The 19,034-nt window shown below is 39.4% G+C and overlaps 1 protein-coding gene across 7 annotated transcripts in view; it reads right to left on the bottom strand.

Moving 5' to 3' along the window:
• The window catches only part of Usp54 (ubiquitin specific peptidase 54), a 100,901-nt gene that overhangs the window by 43,310 nt on the left and 38,557 nt on the right, over positions 1-19,034 (bottom strand). For 6 of the 7 annotated variants that reach the window (XM_087911930.1, XM_087911932.1, XM_087911931.1 and 3 more), the window contains exons 3-4: positions 18,312-18,404; positions 1,011-1,145 (exon numbers count right to left, since the gene is read on the bottom strand). In XM_087911930.1, coding sequence (XP_087768056.1) covers positions 1,011-1,145; positions 18,312-18,404 — 228 coding nt within the window. The remainder of the gene's footprint in view (positions 1-1,010; positions 1,146-18,311; positions 18,405-19,034) is intronic. The other variant, XM_087911934.1, reaches the window with a different exon arrangement.

Raw genomic sequence — 19,034 nt, forward strand, 5'->3', positions numbered from 1 at the left:
TCACAGAGCTGCTCCACGCTACCTCTTCAGAGCCTTGTCCATCTACCATACTCCTAACTCCAGAAATCAGCAGCCTATTCACCCATATTTATCATCTTGTCATTTCAAGAATACTATATAAATGGTATTGCATAGTACATAACTTTTTTTTCAACAAGGTTTCCTATATCCTAGGCTGGCTTGGGATTCACTCTGTAGCACAGGATAACTTTGATCTTCTGGAATTACGGGGTGTGCATCTATGCCTGGTTTATATATTAGGGATAAGACGAGGCTAGACAACATTAGGCAAGTACTCTACCAACTAAGCTACATCATCAATCCCAGTAAATAAACTTTTAATATTACATTTTCATTCAGCATTATTCCTATAACAACCTCCTTTTTATTTTGCAATAGAGCTCCAGTCCTGCAAGGACTCCACTGCAAGACCTAGTCTTAAAAAGAAATAAAGAGTTAAACTCACTATGAAAACCAGCCAATGACTCCCAACTCTTCTGAACTCTGTGAACTATTTATGCAACATCAAAAGATTTTTCCGTGGCACTCTTGTGTGTTGGCACATGCATGCAGCACTTAGGAGGTGGGAGATCAAGGATAAATTCACTAGAGCAATGCAACTATTTAGAAGAAACATCGCAGTCTCTACTTAATATTGTTAGAAAAAAAGAAGTCCAAAATATGGTGGTTCCCCAGAGGAGCACCATCAATACAGCATTACCGGTGAACATGTTAGAGCTCTTGGTCCTCTGCCAAACTACTGGATCAGAAGCTCTGCGAGTACAATTTGAACTTCAACATGCCTTGCTTCTCCTGAAGGTAAAAGCCACTGTTTTATGTAGTAACAAGCATTAAACTACCTCAAGCCTGAAGAAAAAAAAAATATAAAGCCACTAGGCAATTCACATTGCAGTAGGAGACTCTAGACCTCTGGTCCCCATGCAGAGACCAGGACACAGTAAACGCCAGTCCCTGATAGAGACAAATAAAGGCAAGAGGGCAGCACTTACAAAGCACTCTGCAGCATCATCCATGATTCCCAGTTGGAAGCGCTGCTCATCCTGGAAAGTCTTTGCCAGAGCACTGCGGAGAGTGTCCGAGGGAAGCACTTTTTCACTGCTACATTGAAACTGGTTAAAAATGCCCTGCAGGGAAGAGGTTAGACAAGAAGAAAAGCACAACACTGTTATTAAGCTTCTGTACATCCTAGTCTGCTGTACTGGCATCACTATGCTGACAGCCATGGAAACAAGATACATTCAGATAGTTATCTGGGAAAAAAAAAGCCAGGTGGTGGCTTTAATCCTTTAATTAGGTGGTGCACGCCTTTAATTCCCAGCACTCGGGAGGCAGAGGCAGGTGAATCTCTATGAGTTTGAGGTCAGCCTGGTCTACAAGAGCTAGTTACAGGGCAGGCTCCAAAGCTACAGAGAAACTCTGTCTCAAAAAAACCAGATAGATAGATAGATAGATAGATAGATAGATAGATAGATAGATAGATAGATAGATAGATAGATAGATAGATAGATAGATAGATATAAAAATCAGAATATCAGAATGAGGACAATATCCCTGCAATAGATCTTACGTCTGAGTGTGATGTCATCAAGAACACATCAGGAGAGCCCATTGTCAAGACTTAATGTAATACAATTACAACACTTCCTGAGACAGAAAAGAAGATATGTAGTTTAAACAGAGTAAGCTACATGTAAATAGATTGGCAATTATTCTTTGGGAGGATTACTCCTACTATGAAACTTAGCCCTCTTTTTTTTATTTATATATTTATTTGTTTATTTATTTATTATGTATACAATATTCTGTCTGTGTATATGCCTGCAGGCCAGAAGAGAGCACCAGACCCCATTACAGATGGTTGCGAGCCACCATGTGGTTGCTGGGAATTGAACTCAGGACCTTTGGAAGAGCAGGCAATGCTCTTAACCTCTGAGCCATCTCTCCAGCCCCAACTTAGCCCTCTTTTGTATTTTTAGCTAATATAAAATTGTCCAAACTGACAAATAATAACAGCAAGCCATGTCCATAGTCCCAGCACCTGAGGATGAGGCAGAAAGATGAAGAACGTGAGGCCAGTCAAGAGTGGTGACTGGCACATGCCTTTAGGCTTTTTCTTTCCCACTAAATCTACTCTTTCAGTAAAATAATAGTATGAATAATAATAAAAAAAATACAAAACCCTGTGTCTTCCACCCAGAAATAAGCACTCCACTATGTTTACTTCTAGTTACTTCTTTGCAGTACTTAGGCCAAAAACCTTGAAAATCCTGGTCTGAGAACTCACACCCTGTCAGTCGTACTTCTACATTCAAAATATATTTAGACCTTGTGTTGCTCGTCACCCCATCTACTGCCAACTCTTCTCTTCACTGGATAATTTTAACTATTTCCTTTTTACTATTTTTTAAGGTTTAATTTTCATTATTTTTAACTATGTGTGAGTGTGAGTATGTACAATGACATGCAGGTATGAGTGGAGCCAGAGGTTTTAGATCCTTGAAGCTAGAGCTAAAGCAGCTATGAGCCACCTGAAGTAGATTCAAGGAATTCACTAACTTGGGTCTTCTAGAAGAACAAATTAGCCATTTTTTAAACCCAACTGCAACCATTTCTTGAACTAAACTATGTCTCCAAGGAAATACACAGTAGGCTCAAAATAGTAGTCAGATGATTTTAAAAAAATAAAATAAAATTAGGTTCAAAACATAGCTCAGTTGACTAACATGCATAAAGCCCTGGTTTAGATCCCCAGCATTGCACGAACCAGGCACTGTAGAGCATGCCTGTAATATCACTGTTCCAGACAAGGCAGGAGGATCAGAAAACCAAGGTAATCCTTGGCTACAAAGCAAGTTTGAGGTCAGACTATGCTACATAAGACCCTGCCTCAAGAAGAAGAAAAAAAAAAGTAATAAAATCAAATGTCATTCCTTCGTTGAAAACCCTCCAAAGATTTCCCACCAGATATATGGTAAAACCCAAAGTGAAAATACTACGTGCTATTTGGCCTGCAGATGTACTTCTGACTCAGCCACACCAGTCGTACGGGCTCTCACTACATTCCACAACTACCTGTATGACTTACACCTGGGGACTTTGTAGTTGTATTCCTTAATTGAATCAAGCTTTCTTTGTGCAGCTTGGCCACTTATTTCCTGCAGGGTTTTATACAAGCATCACTTCTCAGTACAGTAGCTCCTGATCAACCTACTTTAATTGCAAGCTCTGGGCCAGCACTCGGGAGGCAGAGGCAGTGGAAGGCAGATTTCTGAGTTTGAGGCCAGCATGGTCTTAAGAGTGGACAGCCAGGGCTACAAAGAGAAACTCTGTTTTGAAAAACCAACCAAACAACAACAACAAACTGTGCAAGCTCCCTTTTCCTAAATCCCCACCATTCCCTATTTTTTCCCATCACACTTAGTATTAATATCTTTGATATTATAGTTAGAATGCAGAAGTGAGAAAAATAAGTTTTTATTCTTTTATTCTTTGATATTCTATCTGTACCTAGAATGACACTAATATATAAAAGGCAATAAAAATGCAAGTTTTAAGTAACTGAATCAATCAATCATGTGAATGGGTAGATCTCATGAAAGAAGAATAAAAGAACTTTTGTCTTTTTTCCTTTAAAAAGAATAGAAAAATCATACAGAAAAGCTGAAAACCTTGAGAAAACACAAATTGTTAAAGCAAAATGGAATTAAATTTGGCTTTGTTCATCTTGAAATTAAAGTTTTTTTCATTTCACCTTTTCACTAGCATCTTTTCTTTTCATATATGCTAAATATTCTAAAGCCACTCAAGCACAGATTACCATGTAACTTACTATTTCCTTACAAACGATTCCCTATGTTGTGGAGGAGGCAGGGCCAGCAACACACACACACAGTATTACTTAGTAAGTTCTAAAGGAATCTACTGTAATTATTCCAAGCTATTTTGAAGCAACTTAGGATCTATGTACAAGAAAGGCATGGCAGAACTTTCCATAATTTGTTGCTGGAAGAATAAGCATGCCTGTGAGAAAGTTCTTAAACTAGACCAAGAGAAAAGACATAGGTCTGCAGTTAGACAATGGGCTATCTGCCTAGTGACCTAAGGAATGAAGAGAAACAAGAAACAAGACAACTGGGAAAGCAATGACTACTACTAAATCACAGGGTGGCTTGGGCCTGACAGCCTAGAGGTTTACTGGAAAAACGTCACCCGTTTGGCAAGGCTTGTACTCACCAGCTGGCTAATCTTTTCACTATTGCTGATAAGGCATACTTCTGACAAAAAAAAAAACCACTTCCAAACAAAAGGGCCAACGAGATCTGAGTCTCTGGAGTCTAAACTAGTGTGTGTGCAGGCACATATGTGCATGTAGAAACCAGAGGTCTGATATCATCTTCAACTGTTCTCCATCTTAACTTTTATTGAGACAGGGCCTCTCACTGAATCTGGGTCTCAAAGATTCAGCTAGACTGCCTGGCCAGCAAGGATCCCTAGGGATCCTCCTGTGTGAGCCTCCCCAGCACTGGAATTACAGGCATTTACTACCATGACTGGTTTTTTACAGGTGCTGAGGATCCAAACCCAGGGCCTCCTGCTTGAGTAGCAAGCAATTTACCAACTGAGCCACTTTCCAAGCTTCTAAAACCAGTTCTAAAGCAACCAGGAAATTACTTCTAAAACGACTCTGTAAAAATTAGATATTTGCAAATTTCAACCCCTTTAGTCTTTGGTTGACATTCCTCAGAAATTAAGGCATAATACTCCTAAGGCATTGCTATTGAAATTTCATTTTCTCCAATGCATAGCAGAAATTACATACCAACTTAAGAAAAATAAAGTAAGTCACCTGGGTCCCATCGTAATGGCTGGAACCTGTAATTCTAGTAACCAAGAGACTACAATGAATTTGAAGTCAACCTGAATCACAAAGTGAAACCCTGATTCAGAAAGAAGAAAGGAGGGAGGGAGGGAAGGAGGAAGGAAGAAAAGAAAACGGCTACGTGTTTTCTATGTTCTGTGGCTCACATGACCCTATTTATGAAAGCTGAGGTTCCACCCAAGAGATGACATAGTGAAGAGAGAGTGGAGGATGTGACTCAGTTAACAAGAGGAGTGTTTGTAGAGCATACACAAAGCCCGGAGTTCAAGCCCCAGTACCATATAAAAACAAGGCATGGTACAGTATGCCTGGAGCCATACAGGGCTCAAAATTCAAGAATCAGACACTGTGGCATATGTCTATAATCCCAGCACTCCAAAGGCAGGATTATAAATTGGGCCCAATCTAGGACACATTGCAAGATCCAGGCCAACCTAGACAACACAGTAAAATCCTGAATCAAAAATCAAACAAGGGCCAGGCATAGAAGCACACACATTCAATGTCAAGCTCCAGAGACAGAGACATAAGCAGGCAAATATCTGTGAGTCTGAGGGCAGCTGGTCTATGCACTGAGTTCCAAGACAGACAGATCTACATAGTAAGACACTGTCTCAAAAAGAGAGGAAGGAAGGAAAAGGGAGAAAGGGAGAAAGGGAAAAGGGGAGAGGGGGAGGGGGAGAGAGAGAGAGAGAACAACAAAATCGAAGTAAGGGCTGGAGAGATGGCCAGTGGTTAAAAGCACTCTTGCATCTGGGTTCAATTCTCATCACTCGTATAGTGGCTCACAACCATCTGTAATCACAGTTGGATCCAATAGGCAAACACATCGTGCACCTATATGCGTACAGGTAACTAACAAAATTTCAACCCAATCCTCAACTTTCTCAACTAATTTGAGCAAGTTTTTCTTTTCTTGTTGTTTTTGGTTTTTTGTTTGTTTTGTTTTTCGAGACAGGGTTTCTCTGAAGCTTTGGAGCGTGTCCTGGAATTAGTTCTTATAGACCAGGCTGGCCTCGAACTCACAGAGATCCGCCTGCCTCTGCCTCCCGAGTGCTGTGAAAGGCGTGTGCTACCACCACACAGCTGGGCAAGTTATTTAACTTCTCTAGATGTCAGTTTCTTTCTATTTTAAGAGAGTGAAGAACAGTATTTACCTCTCTCAGTTAGTTGAAGAACTTAATGGGAAAAAATAACACTACAAATATTAGTCAAAAATATAACTTATATAGATTAGCATGTATGAACGTGATATGTATATATACATGTGTATATTATATATGTATATATGCATGTACACATAGATTAGGCTTATGTCCAACAATAGTAACTGCCACCTCAGTGTCAGATGTTCCTATTTTAAGTTACTAAGCTGCCCGTCTGTCACTGTCTTATCCTGAAGTAGCCTGTCAGATGCTTCTACTGCGCTAACGACTCAGTTTCTAAGATCTGAGCAGGAAGGAAGATCTATTTTATTTTCTATTCTGCTGTTCTCATTCAAGAAAGGCAGATTTTAGCCCAGCTTAGTAGTACACATGCTTAATCCCAGCACTCAGGAAGCAGAGGCAAAAGACTTCTGTGGGTACTAGACCAGTTTGGTCTAATGAGTTCCAGGTCAGCCAGAGGGCCAAAGTAAGACCCTGGCTCAAAAATAAATAAAATTTCAAAAATGAAAAAAAAAAAGAACAAAGAAAAAGAAAAAAAAGCAAGTTTTCCAAGACCTAAAGTAATGAGGATCTGAGCACAGAAAGGAAAGGACTAAGATCAAAGATCAAAGCTCTGTCTGCACCCACAGTGGATGGGTAACAACAGATCTGGCTCTTGTACCAGCAGCATCAGTGTCTCCATGTTGTATTCTTTTCTCATCTCTTAATTAATCACATGGAGCTTTCCCCACCCACACTGAGTAAAGGAATGTGTTTCAAATGCCTTTGACTGAACCCTCTATCTTTTCTTACTTTAATTAACATCAGCCTTGTTCTGCTATGGCTAGGGAGAACTCGATTAGGAATGAGCAGCCTCAGCCTTCCTAGCTTGCATCTGTGGAGCTGTAACTCTACAAAAAGCTCAAGCACAAAGCCCCTCTGTTAGAGCAGCACACTAACCCCTGTGTGTCCCTCTCACATGAGCACAGGGGCTGGAACGGGCCTCCTCCTGTTCCCTTTCTCACCCCCCCCCACCTTTCCCAGAGGGTGATCCTGTTCACACCAAAGAAAGCCAAGAACATTTAGTTCAGCAGTAAGAACAGGTGGCAGTACCAATAAAGAACAAAAACTGGTATTATTCCAACTGCTGGATTCTACAGCAGGGAGAGAGAAAGGACAGGAAGAACTCAAACCCAGGAACCATCTTGACTTGTGGGTTCCTAACAATTCCATTTTGATAGGCAAAAAAACCACAATGCCTTTCAAGGTTTCTGTCTACAGTCATGTAGGAAACTAAAGGTCCTTTTCAATCATGAAATAGTAAATTACTTTTTATCTGTTAACTATTTTCTTGGATGTAGGACAAAAGCAAGACTTTAATGACTTTAATGACTAGAAGCAGGTACTTCCCCACCCATCTTTCTTAAATCAAGTAGAAGACAATTCTGACCACATGAGCACATAATTAATTTTGATTAGCGAAAAGCCATGTAAATAAGACAGAAGTGTCATGAAGACAGAACGTCTTTGTGTTTTGCATTTACAAATGCAGCTGCTGCTTAAGTCTCCCCCCTCCAAAACACATGCCCTTGCTTTTAAAGCAGGGAACAGCTTGCTATTTCTCTCAGAATACCCTAGCTTTGCATCTAAAATAATTTTCTGTGGATGCTTGGACTCGTTTATTTCTTTCTTGCCTATATGACATTCAGTGGCTTTCTCAGGCTTCCTTGTCACACTGGCCCTCCTGGGGAGAGAAGCCACCCACCTGGTTGGGGTAAGTAGACACCTCAGACAAGAAAGTCTATCTATGCCACATATTCTACCAGACTCTGGGATAATAGTAGCAGGAGGCTGCATGTCACCGTAGCTTAAATTGTAGCCAACTAGCAGGTCTCCCTGAGCGATGCCACTGAAGCAAGTGTCCTCATGAGCTCCAGTGTGCTGTGTGCCTCTCCTCTCCAGGGTGGCCCGGAGAAAGCCTCACATCCTTCTGTTTTCTTCGCAGAGGACTCCAGAACCATTTCAAGCTCACCTTCCATTTCTCAGGAAGGTTCCACAATGCTTGCTGTTTTTCTCAGCATGGCATTTACCACAATAATTGGCACACATGCCTCATGAAGTGGCCCCTCAACTCTGGAGTTCAAAAGTGAAGGCCAAGGCCCAGCTTTAGAATTTGGGTGAGTGGCCAGGCAGTGGTGGTGGCGCATGCCTTTAATCCCAGCACTCGTGAGGCAGAAGCAGGCGGATCTTTGTGAGTTCAAGGCCAGCCTGGTCTACAAGAGCTAGTTCCAAGACAGTCTCCAAAGCCACAGAGAAACCCTGTCTTGAAAAACCAAAAAAAAGAAAAAAAAAGAAAAAAGGAATAATTTGGGTGAGTGGGCTGACTCTCACTGGGAATCTCCAGAAAATGTAAATCCAACCAGTCATGAATAAGAACCTTACCACAATTTCAAGCACCAGGTTCCCAGAAAATGGTCTTAAGTATTAAAGATGGTAAGGTTCATGAAGAAAATGTTCTTGCTAATTCTAATACTTTAAGGGCCCAAGGAGTTAGAATATTTTCCAGCCCAACGTCCATCTCTCAGGAGTGTCCAGCAATTCCTTCTGCATCATATACCCGCCTGCCATTTGCTCAATTCTTCAAGTTTCCAGTTCTGCTCTGGGCTTCTCATTAGTATGGCATGTTGGTTCTCATGATCATTTTTTCCCCTATACCTTCAGGAAATCAAAGAACCTAAATGTAGACAATCTAGTCTATAAATAAACCTCTGAAGGTAATGGAGTTAGTCCTTGAGGCTTGTTGATGGCTGAAAAAAATCTTCCATTGGTTTTATATAGTCAAAGAATGCTGAAAAGTCTCCTTCAAGACAGGGCAAGGTCAGTATTGGCATAAGAACAGACAGGACGACCAATGGAACCAAACAGAAGACCCGAATATCAATCCACACATCTTCGAACACCTCATCTTTGATAAAGAAGCAAAAAATATCAAATGGAAAAAAAGCAATATTTAACAAGTGGTGCTGGCATAACGGGATATCAACATGTAGAAAAATGAAAATAGACCCATATCTATCACCATGCACAAAACTCAAATCCAAATGGATCGAAGACCTCAACATAAAGCCAGCTACACTGAACCTTACTGAAGAGAAAGTGAGAAGTACACTTTCCCTGAACGCATTGGCACAGGGAACCACTTCCTCCACTTCCTAAATAGAACCCCAGCAGCACAGACACTGAGAGAAACAATTAATAAATGGAACCTCCTAAAACTGAAAAGCTTCTGTAAAGCAAAGGACTTTACAGAATGAGAAAAGATCTTCACTAACCCCACAACAGACAGAAGTCTGATCTCCAAAATATACAAAAAACTCAAGAAATTGGACACCAAAAGATCACATAATCCAATAAAAAAATGGAGTCCAGACCTAAACAGAGAACTCTCAACAGAGGAATCTAAAATGACTGAAAGACACTTAAGGAAATGTTCAACATCCTTAGTCATCAGAGAAATGCAAATCAAAACAACTCTGAGATTCTTACACCTGTTAAGAATGGCCAAGATCAAAAACACCGAGGACAACTTATGCTGGAGAGGTTGTGGGGAAAAGGGAACACTTCTGCATTGCTGGTGGGAATGCAAGCTGGTTCAACCCCTTTGGATGTCAGTGTGGCGATTTCTCAGAAAATTAGGAAACAACCTTTCTCAAGACCCAGTAATACCACTTTTGGGTATACATCCAAAGGATGCTCATTCGTGTCACAAGGACATGTGCTCAACTATGTTCATAGATACTTTGTTTGTCATAGCCAGACCCTGAAAACAACCTAAATACCCCTTGATCAAAGAATTGGTAAGGAAAATGTGGTACATTTACACAATGGAGTACTACACGGCAGAAAAAAATAATGACAGCTTGAATTTTGCAGGAAAATGGATGGAGCTAGAAAACATTATTTTGAGTGAGGCAACCCAGACACAGAAAGACAATCATCACATGTACTTACTCATAGGTGGTTTTTAAACATAAAGCAAAGAAAACCAGCTTACAAACCACAATCCCAGAGAATTTAGACAACTATGAGAACATTAAGAGAGACTTACATAGATATAATCTACATGGGAAGCATAAAAAGACAAGATCTCCTGAGTAAATTGGAAGCGTGGGGACCTTGGGGGAGGATTGAAGGGAGGAGAGGAGAGGCAGGGAGGGGATCAGAGAAAAATGTAGAGCTCAATAAATATCAATTAAAAAACAAAGAAAAAAAAGAAAAAGAAAAAAAGACAGGGCAAGGTCATATATATATTTAATTTCTTTTTCTTTTTGGTTTTTTCGAGACATGGTTTCTCTGTAGCTTTGGAGCCTGTCCTGGAACTAGCTCTTGTAGACCAGGCTGGCTTCAAACTCACAGAGATCCACCTGTCTCTGCCTCCCGAGTGCTGGGATTAAAGGTGTGCACCATCACTGCCTGACCATACATATTTAACTTTGTAGCACTCTAAATTCAACAAAAGATTTTTCACATTTTGTTATAGAAAAATCTTAAATACATCAAGAGCAGACGGAATAACATGACCAGCTTCCATGTGTCAATGGTCCAACCCAATAATGACCAGTTTGTGACTAATTTAATTCCATTCATGTTGCTTGCCTGTATATGTATCCTACTCCCGATCATTTGGAGGCACATGCCAGACATTTTTCACCTAAATGTATTCCAGAATAGAACTCTAAAAAATAACTTCTTGTTTAAAAAAATGCCTATACTATCCTCTAAGTAGGGTATTAAAAATTTCTTGATATCATCAGATAACCATCCAGTTCAATAAAGACTCTTTTTCAGGCAGTGCAAGTTCTTTTTTCTATGTAACCCAAACAAAATAAGATAACTTCCAACTCACTATATAACCAAGCTGGTCTCAAACTCACAGCAATGCTCCTTCCTAAGCCTCCAAGTGCTGGAGTTGCAGGCATGTACCATCAGGTCCAACTATAAAGATATTTGATTCACCTTTAGAGAACAAGGAGAACAAGTGGCTATTGTCTCCTCTAGGATCTCTCCACTTATAACTAAAAAGAGCTACCTTCCAGACTTCTTAAGTAGAAAAGGATCCACAAATCCTATATTACTACTTCTTTCTTACATCTACTGGTGAGCTTAAGCCTTTATTTATATTCAACTGACATTGCATATTAATATTCAATATTTTGTCTTGTGGTCTTAGGATGGAAAATATAAAGATCATTAAAGTCACCTGTCACACCTGTCCCTGCTGCCAGTGCAGACAGACATTTCCATACACACTAAGACAGAAACAGAGGAACAGAAACTTCAAAATAATGAACACAGACAAAGAAGGGCAAGAACACAGTATTGCTTCTAGTGAGAGATTATAAACTGATGTTGATAATTTATACAACACAATGATCAATTTACTAACTTTGTAGTAACAAAAGATGACGGTCCTCACAGATTACCAACATTATTTGAATCAATACCATATTCACTTATAGCACTAGGGGAATTAAAGGGTTCTTGTGGATAAGATTCTAAGTGTATATTAAATTTAGACTGCCATAAATTATGGAAAGGATTAATCATGATTTCTGTTTTTTTCTCTCATAGTTACACCCTTTTATTTGATGAAAAGGTGCAATCTGAACTCCAAATTTTAAAAAGGGTGGAATTTAGTTTAAGTTACTGAAATTATCTTGATGGTAAAATCAGCTGAAGATATTTAGAATATCCACAGTCTAGGAGAACTTAAGAACAAAGACTAATCAAAACACAACACAATTGTGTTCATATCCATAGGTAATCAAAATAAGGAAGCTAAACACAAGCAGATAGTAGTTGGAACAGAAAAAGATTTACTTCCTCGTGTGTAAACTTTTTTACTAGCTAAGATTTCTAGGGAGCAAACTACAGATCTAATTTCCTGCTTGAAATTGTGTATGATAATAGGTTTCCTCTCTGATATTGGTCATGAATAATAATAAAAAATCTTTCCATTGCTACGGTCTAGAAAAAATGGGTTGATAATGAACAACGAATAATTTCTCAGATCACTTTATTTTCTGAGTTAATCATTCGGTACTCAAAAAGAATGCCACATGGGTACAACTCAAAAGATATTAAAGAATTTTACCCCCTAAATTCTCAAATTTGCCACAGATAAACAGTCCACTTGCTCTCTTAATACAGAAGTTTTGAGCATCTTTTACTATAAAACCTGTTTCCTCCTATCACCCCACCCCACTAGGCACCGTCCTCCAGCTCTTATGCTAATATTCTAGGATTCTTTATTTTATTTTATTTTTATTATTGTTTTTAAAAACAGGGTTTCTTTGTGTAGCTTTGGAGCCTGTCCTGGAACTCACTCTGTAGACCAGGCTGGCCTCAAACTCAAAGAGATCCACCTGCCTCTGCCTCCCGAGTGCTGGGATTAAAGGCGTGCGCCACCACCATCTGGTGGATTTTTTTATCACTAATTGAAAATTTAAATTTAATCAATCAAGCAACATTCTTCTTTGACTATAACAAAAAGTACTCTGTCCTACACGCTGGCACTGTAAAAGCTCTGTACAATCCCTGGAAGAAGAACAAAATCTTTGTCACGTATTAAGTACAGAGGACGGATTTCCTTCCCAGAACAGAGACAGATGAACATGCCAACACCACAGTTAAAGTTATACCCTGTGGACAGGGCGCAGGAGCAATCCAACCTGAGCAATAAGAACTCTGGGCTACAGGTAACAACAAAAAGTCCTTTAATCATAATAGACGGGAATAGGTTGGGTTTTGAAATGAAACAGTAATTGGTACAATGCAATCTTCTATTTGTTAAATCAGACATCAAGGTTCAGAGTAAGCAAAATGATCCAATGACACTGTATCAATTCTCTCTTTTTAACTAATTATTTGTATGTGTGTGTATGCATGTGTGTGGGTGGGTACAAGCACACTGCAGCAAATGTGTGGGTGTTGGAGGACAACTTGCAGAAGTTGATTCTCTCTTTCCACCATGTGGGTTCTGGTGAACTCAAGTCTTGAGCTTGATGACCAGCACCCTTACCTACTGAGCCATTTTGTAAATATAAATTCTTTACAACAAAGGTTACTACCAGTAATTTGCATGCCAGAACAGTTGAAATTTATAGATTTAATACCAATTAACATAGGGAACAAACTGTATATTTCACTGTACCAAAAGAAAAGAATCATATAAATATTATATGCAAACCACCAAAAAGCAATCAGAAGCACTGGCTACAACACATAACTGGTGAAGCTCAAAAGGCACAAGAACACTGACAGATGCTGAGAGAATGGGAGAAAACAAAAATAATAAAACATCAAAGCATTCCACATAAAGCCATGGATGAGCACTTGAGGTAGCGCAGTTAAGTGTTTTCTTCAGCCGCTAGCTCACACGTAACAACATGGAGACTTAGTAATTAGGAAAGCATGGTCATTAGCATAGGCTGGTCCCATTAGCTCTTAGAACTTAAAATAATCCGTTTATATTAATCTACATTCTATCACATGGCACTACTGCTCTTCCATCTTGCATTTCCTGTTACCCCTGTGTCTCCTGACATCTCCCAAGCACCTGGATTCTTCCTCCTTTCTTTCTTTCCCCAGAAATTCCACCTATACCTCCTGCCTACCTATTGGCTGTTCAGCTTTCTATTACACCAACCACAGCAATACTCCTTCACAAAATGTACAAATATTTCACAACAGGAGGTGATGCAAGGTAAAATTCTGTACCTAAAGAAAGAACGGGCTGTGCAAGCCAGCAATACTTAAAAGGACAAATCAGGACAAATCCTTCACCTAAACATGGGATATGGAGCTGACTGGCTACTAATTCATTTAGGAACATGTTAGCGAGTTTATTTTGTGTGTCAATGTGTGTCTGTGCGTGTGCAGCTTTTATACAGGCTTAAAAGTGAACAATGTGTCAGATGATGGTGACACACACCTTTAATCCCAGCACTCAGCAGTGCTTTAATCCTCAGCAGGGGCACACAGATCTCTTAATTCTAAAGAGATCTTAATTCAAGGCTAGCCTGAACTACCCAGAGAAACACTGCTGCTGAGGACATGTCTGTGTCCATGTTCCTGCTGCAGCTGGGGTCGGTGATGATGTTCATGGCCCATGTTATCACAGGGGAAAATAGGAGCCATGAATGTTGAAATCCCGGGATTGGGGTGCATGATATGAAATTCCCAAAGAATCAATAAAGAATTTTTTTGGGGGTCTGGAGAGATGGCTCAGTGGTTAAGGGCACTGAATGCTCTTCCAGAGGACCCTGGTTCAAGTCCCAGCACCCACATGGCACCTCACGCCTGTTTATAACAGGCTGTAACTGTTTGTAACATGGTTCCAGGGACCCATGGCAAAATACCAATGCAAAAAAAAAAAAAAAAAAAAAAAGACTAGCTGGCGGTGGTGGCGCATGCCTTTAATCCCAGCACTCAGGAATCAGAGGCAAGTAGATCTCTATGAGTTTGAGGCCAGCCTGGCCTACAGAGCGAGTGTTAGGACAGGCTCCAAAGCTACAGAGAAACCCTGTCTCAAAAAAACAAACAAACAAAAAGAAAAAAACAAGAATTTTTTTTTTCAAGATACAGTTTCTTTGTGTAACTTTGGAGCCTGTCTTGGAACTTGATCCACCTGCCTCTGCCTCCCAAATGCTGGGATTAAAGGCGTGTGCCACCACTGCCCTGCAAGAATTATATTTTTAAAAAAAAGACTGTCCAGCTGAAGGTATGCCTGCTCAACACATCAAAATTTTATGATTACATAAATACTCAAAAAATGTAAATATATGCAAAATAAAGACCATGTACAAAAAAAAATAAACAATTATGTTCCAAAATAATTAAATCTGATTTCACAGAATTTTCAGGGAGTTAAAGTATACTTCAAAGAGGAAAACTGAACTTTCCTTTTTTGAAAAAAAAAAAATGAGGTAAGAATTTTATATACTAAACATAATATACTAAAGCATTAAAGAATACAAACATGTCATTAATAGCCAAAAGAAATAAAAAAAAAACAAAAATTCTTATTAACATCACCAAACATCCCTCTATCTTTAAAACAGGAAACAGTGTGGAATGGGGATTTAAAAATAGAGAATTATCTCTATAAAATAACATAGTAACACTGCAAAGTAACATGAACTTCAATCTCTGAATATTAGATGGCTATTTTTCTGACAATAATCCCAAACCTTTACTCTTGCAGAGACCAAATAAAAAAAGGGCAGACAAATACCAGATTGCAGAAATATAATTTGAAGGAAGAAAAAAACGTAGTTAGGTGTGGTGGTATGCGCCTTTAATCCCAGCACTCAGGAGACAGAAGCAGGCAAATCTCTACACTTGAGGCCAACCATGTCTACACAGTGAGTTCCATCAGTCAGAGCTACATAGTGAGACCCTATAAGAAGGAAAACAGAGAAGGAGGAAGTGAGAGAGGGAGAGAAAGTAACAGCAAGACTCCAGGCACCAAAACAGGAGAGCAAAGGGTTTGTGAATTAAACTTGACACAGGCAGCCTGTGGCCAACTGGATACACTTAGGCTCTGCTATCAACATCCCACCAAATCCTTGGCTATTTTAACTTTTAACACCTATATCTGCCGTGTGTGTGTGTGTGTTTGGAATGCATGCCAGGATAAAATAAAATGCAGTTACACTCAAAGTGACGTTAGTCACATCAAGCTGGTTCCCTACAGTGCCTAAGTCACTATATTTTCTACTAACTTAAAGAAAATAAATCTGGTCAGACTAAGTAATAACACCATGAGGAAAATACTAAAATTATAAAATATCCTCAGAATTATAAAATCCTAAAATAGAGCCTTTGACACCCTAAGTATATCAACCCACCCATCATAAGCATCTTATCTGAAGACTCAACAGATTTCCTCAAGTCAAAAAGATTAAAAAGCAAATTCCCTTCTGCTCCGACATCTTTGAGTATGTACCATAAAGCCTGAAGGCTAGTTCCCCTCTCTTTGGCTTATAAAATACTAATTTATAATCAAATTACAATCTGTCACTCTGAAAAAAAAAAAAATACAAGATTATGTTGGTTCTCCAGAGCCCCTCCCAGGTAAAACACTGTACAAAGCCAGACGCAGTAGCTTACACCTGCAATCCAGCACTGAAGAGCTGAGAAGGAGATTTTTACAGTGTGAGATTCCCATCTCAAATAAATAAATAGTACAGTAAAGTTCTGGCCACGCAAGGCATATGAGTTTCCAATTTCAGAAGATTCTTCTTCCCAGAATCTCTCCAAGATTATTATTTCCTTAGCAAGTATCGGCCTAATACCATGAATCAGACATTACTTGAACTTACTAACAAAGCAGACAATGTGGCCACTTATAAAATCAAATTAAATGCTCGCTCTCTCCCTCTCCCTCTCTCTCTCTCTCTCTCCCTCTCTCTCTCTCTGTTGTTGTTGTTGTTTTGTTTTGAGACAGAACTTCTCTGTAGCTTTGGTGCCTGTCCTGGAACTAGCTCTTGTAGACCAGGCTGGCCTCAAACTCAAGAGATCTGCCTGCCTCTGCCTCCCGAGTGCTGGGATTAAAGACATGTGCACCACCACTGTCCAACCAATAATTTATTTTTTTGACAATTTCACACATGCATATAATTAATTTTGATTATATGCACCCCATTATTTATACTGTTTTGTTATAAGTTATAGTGGTTTATATTAAGTATAATTTATAATAAATATAGTCTATGACCCAAATGACAGAAAATTCAGGACTCATTCAACTCTTTCCAGGATCTTGTAATGAGAAATAGGCCAGAACTTGGAATTAGAGGTAGAAGAACCACAACCAACTTCAAAGCCAGCCTAATCACAGAGTAAATTTAAGACCAGCCAAGTAAACATAAAATAACAGTCTGTCTCAAAAACAAAACAAAAAGACAAAATGGTTCCACAACAATATAAAGTAAAGATTGGCAATGTAGCTCTTGCCTGGCAGGCATAGAGCCCTAGGTTTAACCCCAGTATCAGATAAACTGGGTTTCATAGTGCATTCTTGTAATCCCAGCACACATAGGAGGTAGAGTCAAGAAGATCACCCTCAGCTAAGTAGAGAGGTCAAGACCAGGGCTAATTTTGACAACCTAAGAACCTACCTAAAAAAATTTTTTTATTAACTATTGCATATAATGAAATTAAATCAGAAAATTCAAGAGTATTTGATGGAGAAACATTGTTAGCCAATTATCTTTAAGAAGTGGATCTAAGTTAAGGCAGGGCTTTCTGGGGCTAGGAGTAAAACTGGTGTATGGCCCAGGTGCGCTCGCGCTCTCTCTCTCTCTCTCTCTCTCTCTCTCTCTCTCTCTCTCTGGTTCCCTCGCAGCACAGCTGAGCTTGAACTTCTTGTTCCTGTTTCGTGACTTTGTTCCTTATAATAAATAAAAATATAATTGTTTTATCCTTTAGCTAACCTGGTTATTTCCCAAATCAAGCTAATTCCTACAAGTATCCAGCTCACAATTTCTACTTTAAGTTAAAAGTCAACTGATATACCTAGGCAGCCATGACAAACTAATAATTCAGCCTTCGGGCTAGGCTTTAATCCCAGCACTTGGGAGACAGAGGCAGGTGGATCTCTGTGAGTTTAAAGCCTGCCTGGTCTACTGAGTGAGTTCCAGGACAGTCGGGGATACACAGAGAAACACTGTCTTGAAAAACCAAAAGGAAAAAGAAAAAAATAATAATTCAACCTTCATAGACAAAATAATGACTGACCCTGGACTTGTACTCTGAACTCAGATGAAAGTTATAGATTTACTCAAACACAACTGAACCAAAAAAACACAGGAGAACTACATGTTGGTCAAAGATACACACCAACCAAGGACTATTATGTTTCTTTTTCTTAATCAAATCTCTCCCATTTTCTTTGTCTCTATACAAATGCCCAGTCTTATTTTACTCAGAGCATGAAAATATGAGATAGAGAACTGGTAGAAAGAATTGAATGGGGAGTCAGGATGGTGGTGCACACCTTCAAATGCTCAGAGTCAAGAGGCAAGCAGTTCAAAGCCAGCCTGGTCTATAAAGTGAGTTGCAGGAACTGTCTACAGTTCCAGGAACTGTCTACACAGAGAAACCCTGTCTTAGGGGAAAAAATGCCCTAATTCACCAAATCCCCTCAATATTAACAACTTGGCAACATAAGATACTGAGAAAAAACAATCTAAGGAGCTTACCTTGAGAGCACAGAAGATGCAGGAGTCGCCCATGCACTTGTGAGTTGTAAGCTGCCTAAAGCTACGGCGGAAGATGTCCAAGTGCCACAAAACCTTCCAAAACAGGAATACTCATTAGCCTACAAATAGCCTTTAACTTTCAAGTCAAGAATTCGATGAAACAGGGAATGACTGTAGGAAAAAGAATCTCCACGATCTGGACAAAAGATCATTCTAACATATTAAAACAAATCTCAAAAAGCTAAAGCACCAGGACTGCAGAAGGCTCAGTGGTAAAAAGCACACACTTTCCTTGCAGAGTCTGGTTCCCAGCACCCACAGCAGGTGGCTCACAGCAACCTATAACTCCAGCTCCAGGGGATCTGACACCCTCATCTGGCCTCCATGGGCACATTACATTCATGTGAACAAACACACACACACACACACACACACACACACACACACACAGAGAGAGAGAGAGAGAGAGAGAGAGAATAGGAAATAGAAGTCACTCAATGACTTAATAATCCTATGATTAAAAATCAAATGTGATGTTGAAGAAGAAATTTAGGGATTACAAACTGTAGAATTGGGCCAGGGGATTAGAGTAATAGTTATAGTTTTCCTTAGTTATGATAAAAGATAAATTAGTTATGAAACTTTAGACTCACAAAGAAATATTGTAACTGCAATTCTTGCTTGATACCTGTTTTGTTACATGTAGTTTTACTATGTTAAAGT

This window comes from Myodes glareolus, chromosome 12, assembly GCF_982192425.1.
Source record: "Myodes glareolus chromosome 12, mMyoGla1.1, whole genome shotgun sequence".
NCBI lineage: Eukaryota > Metazoa > Chordata > Mammalia > Rodentia > Cricetidae > Myodes > Myodes glareolus.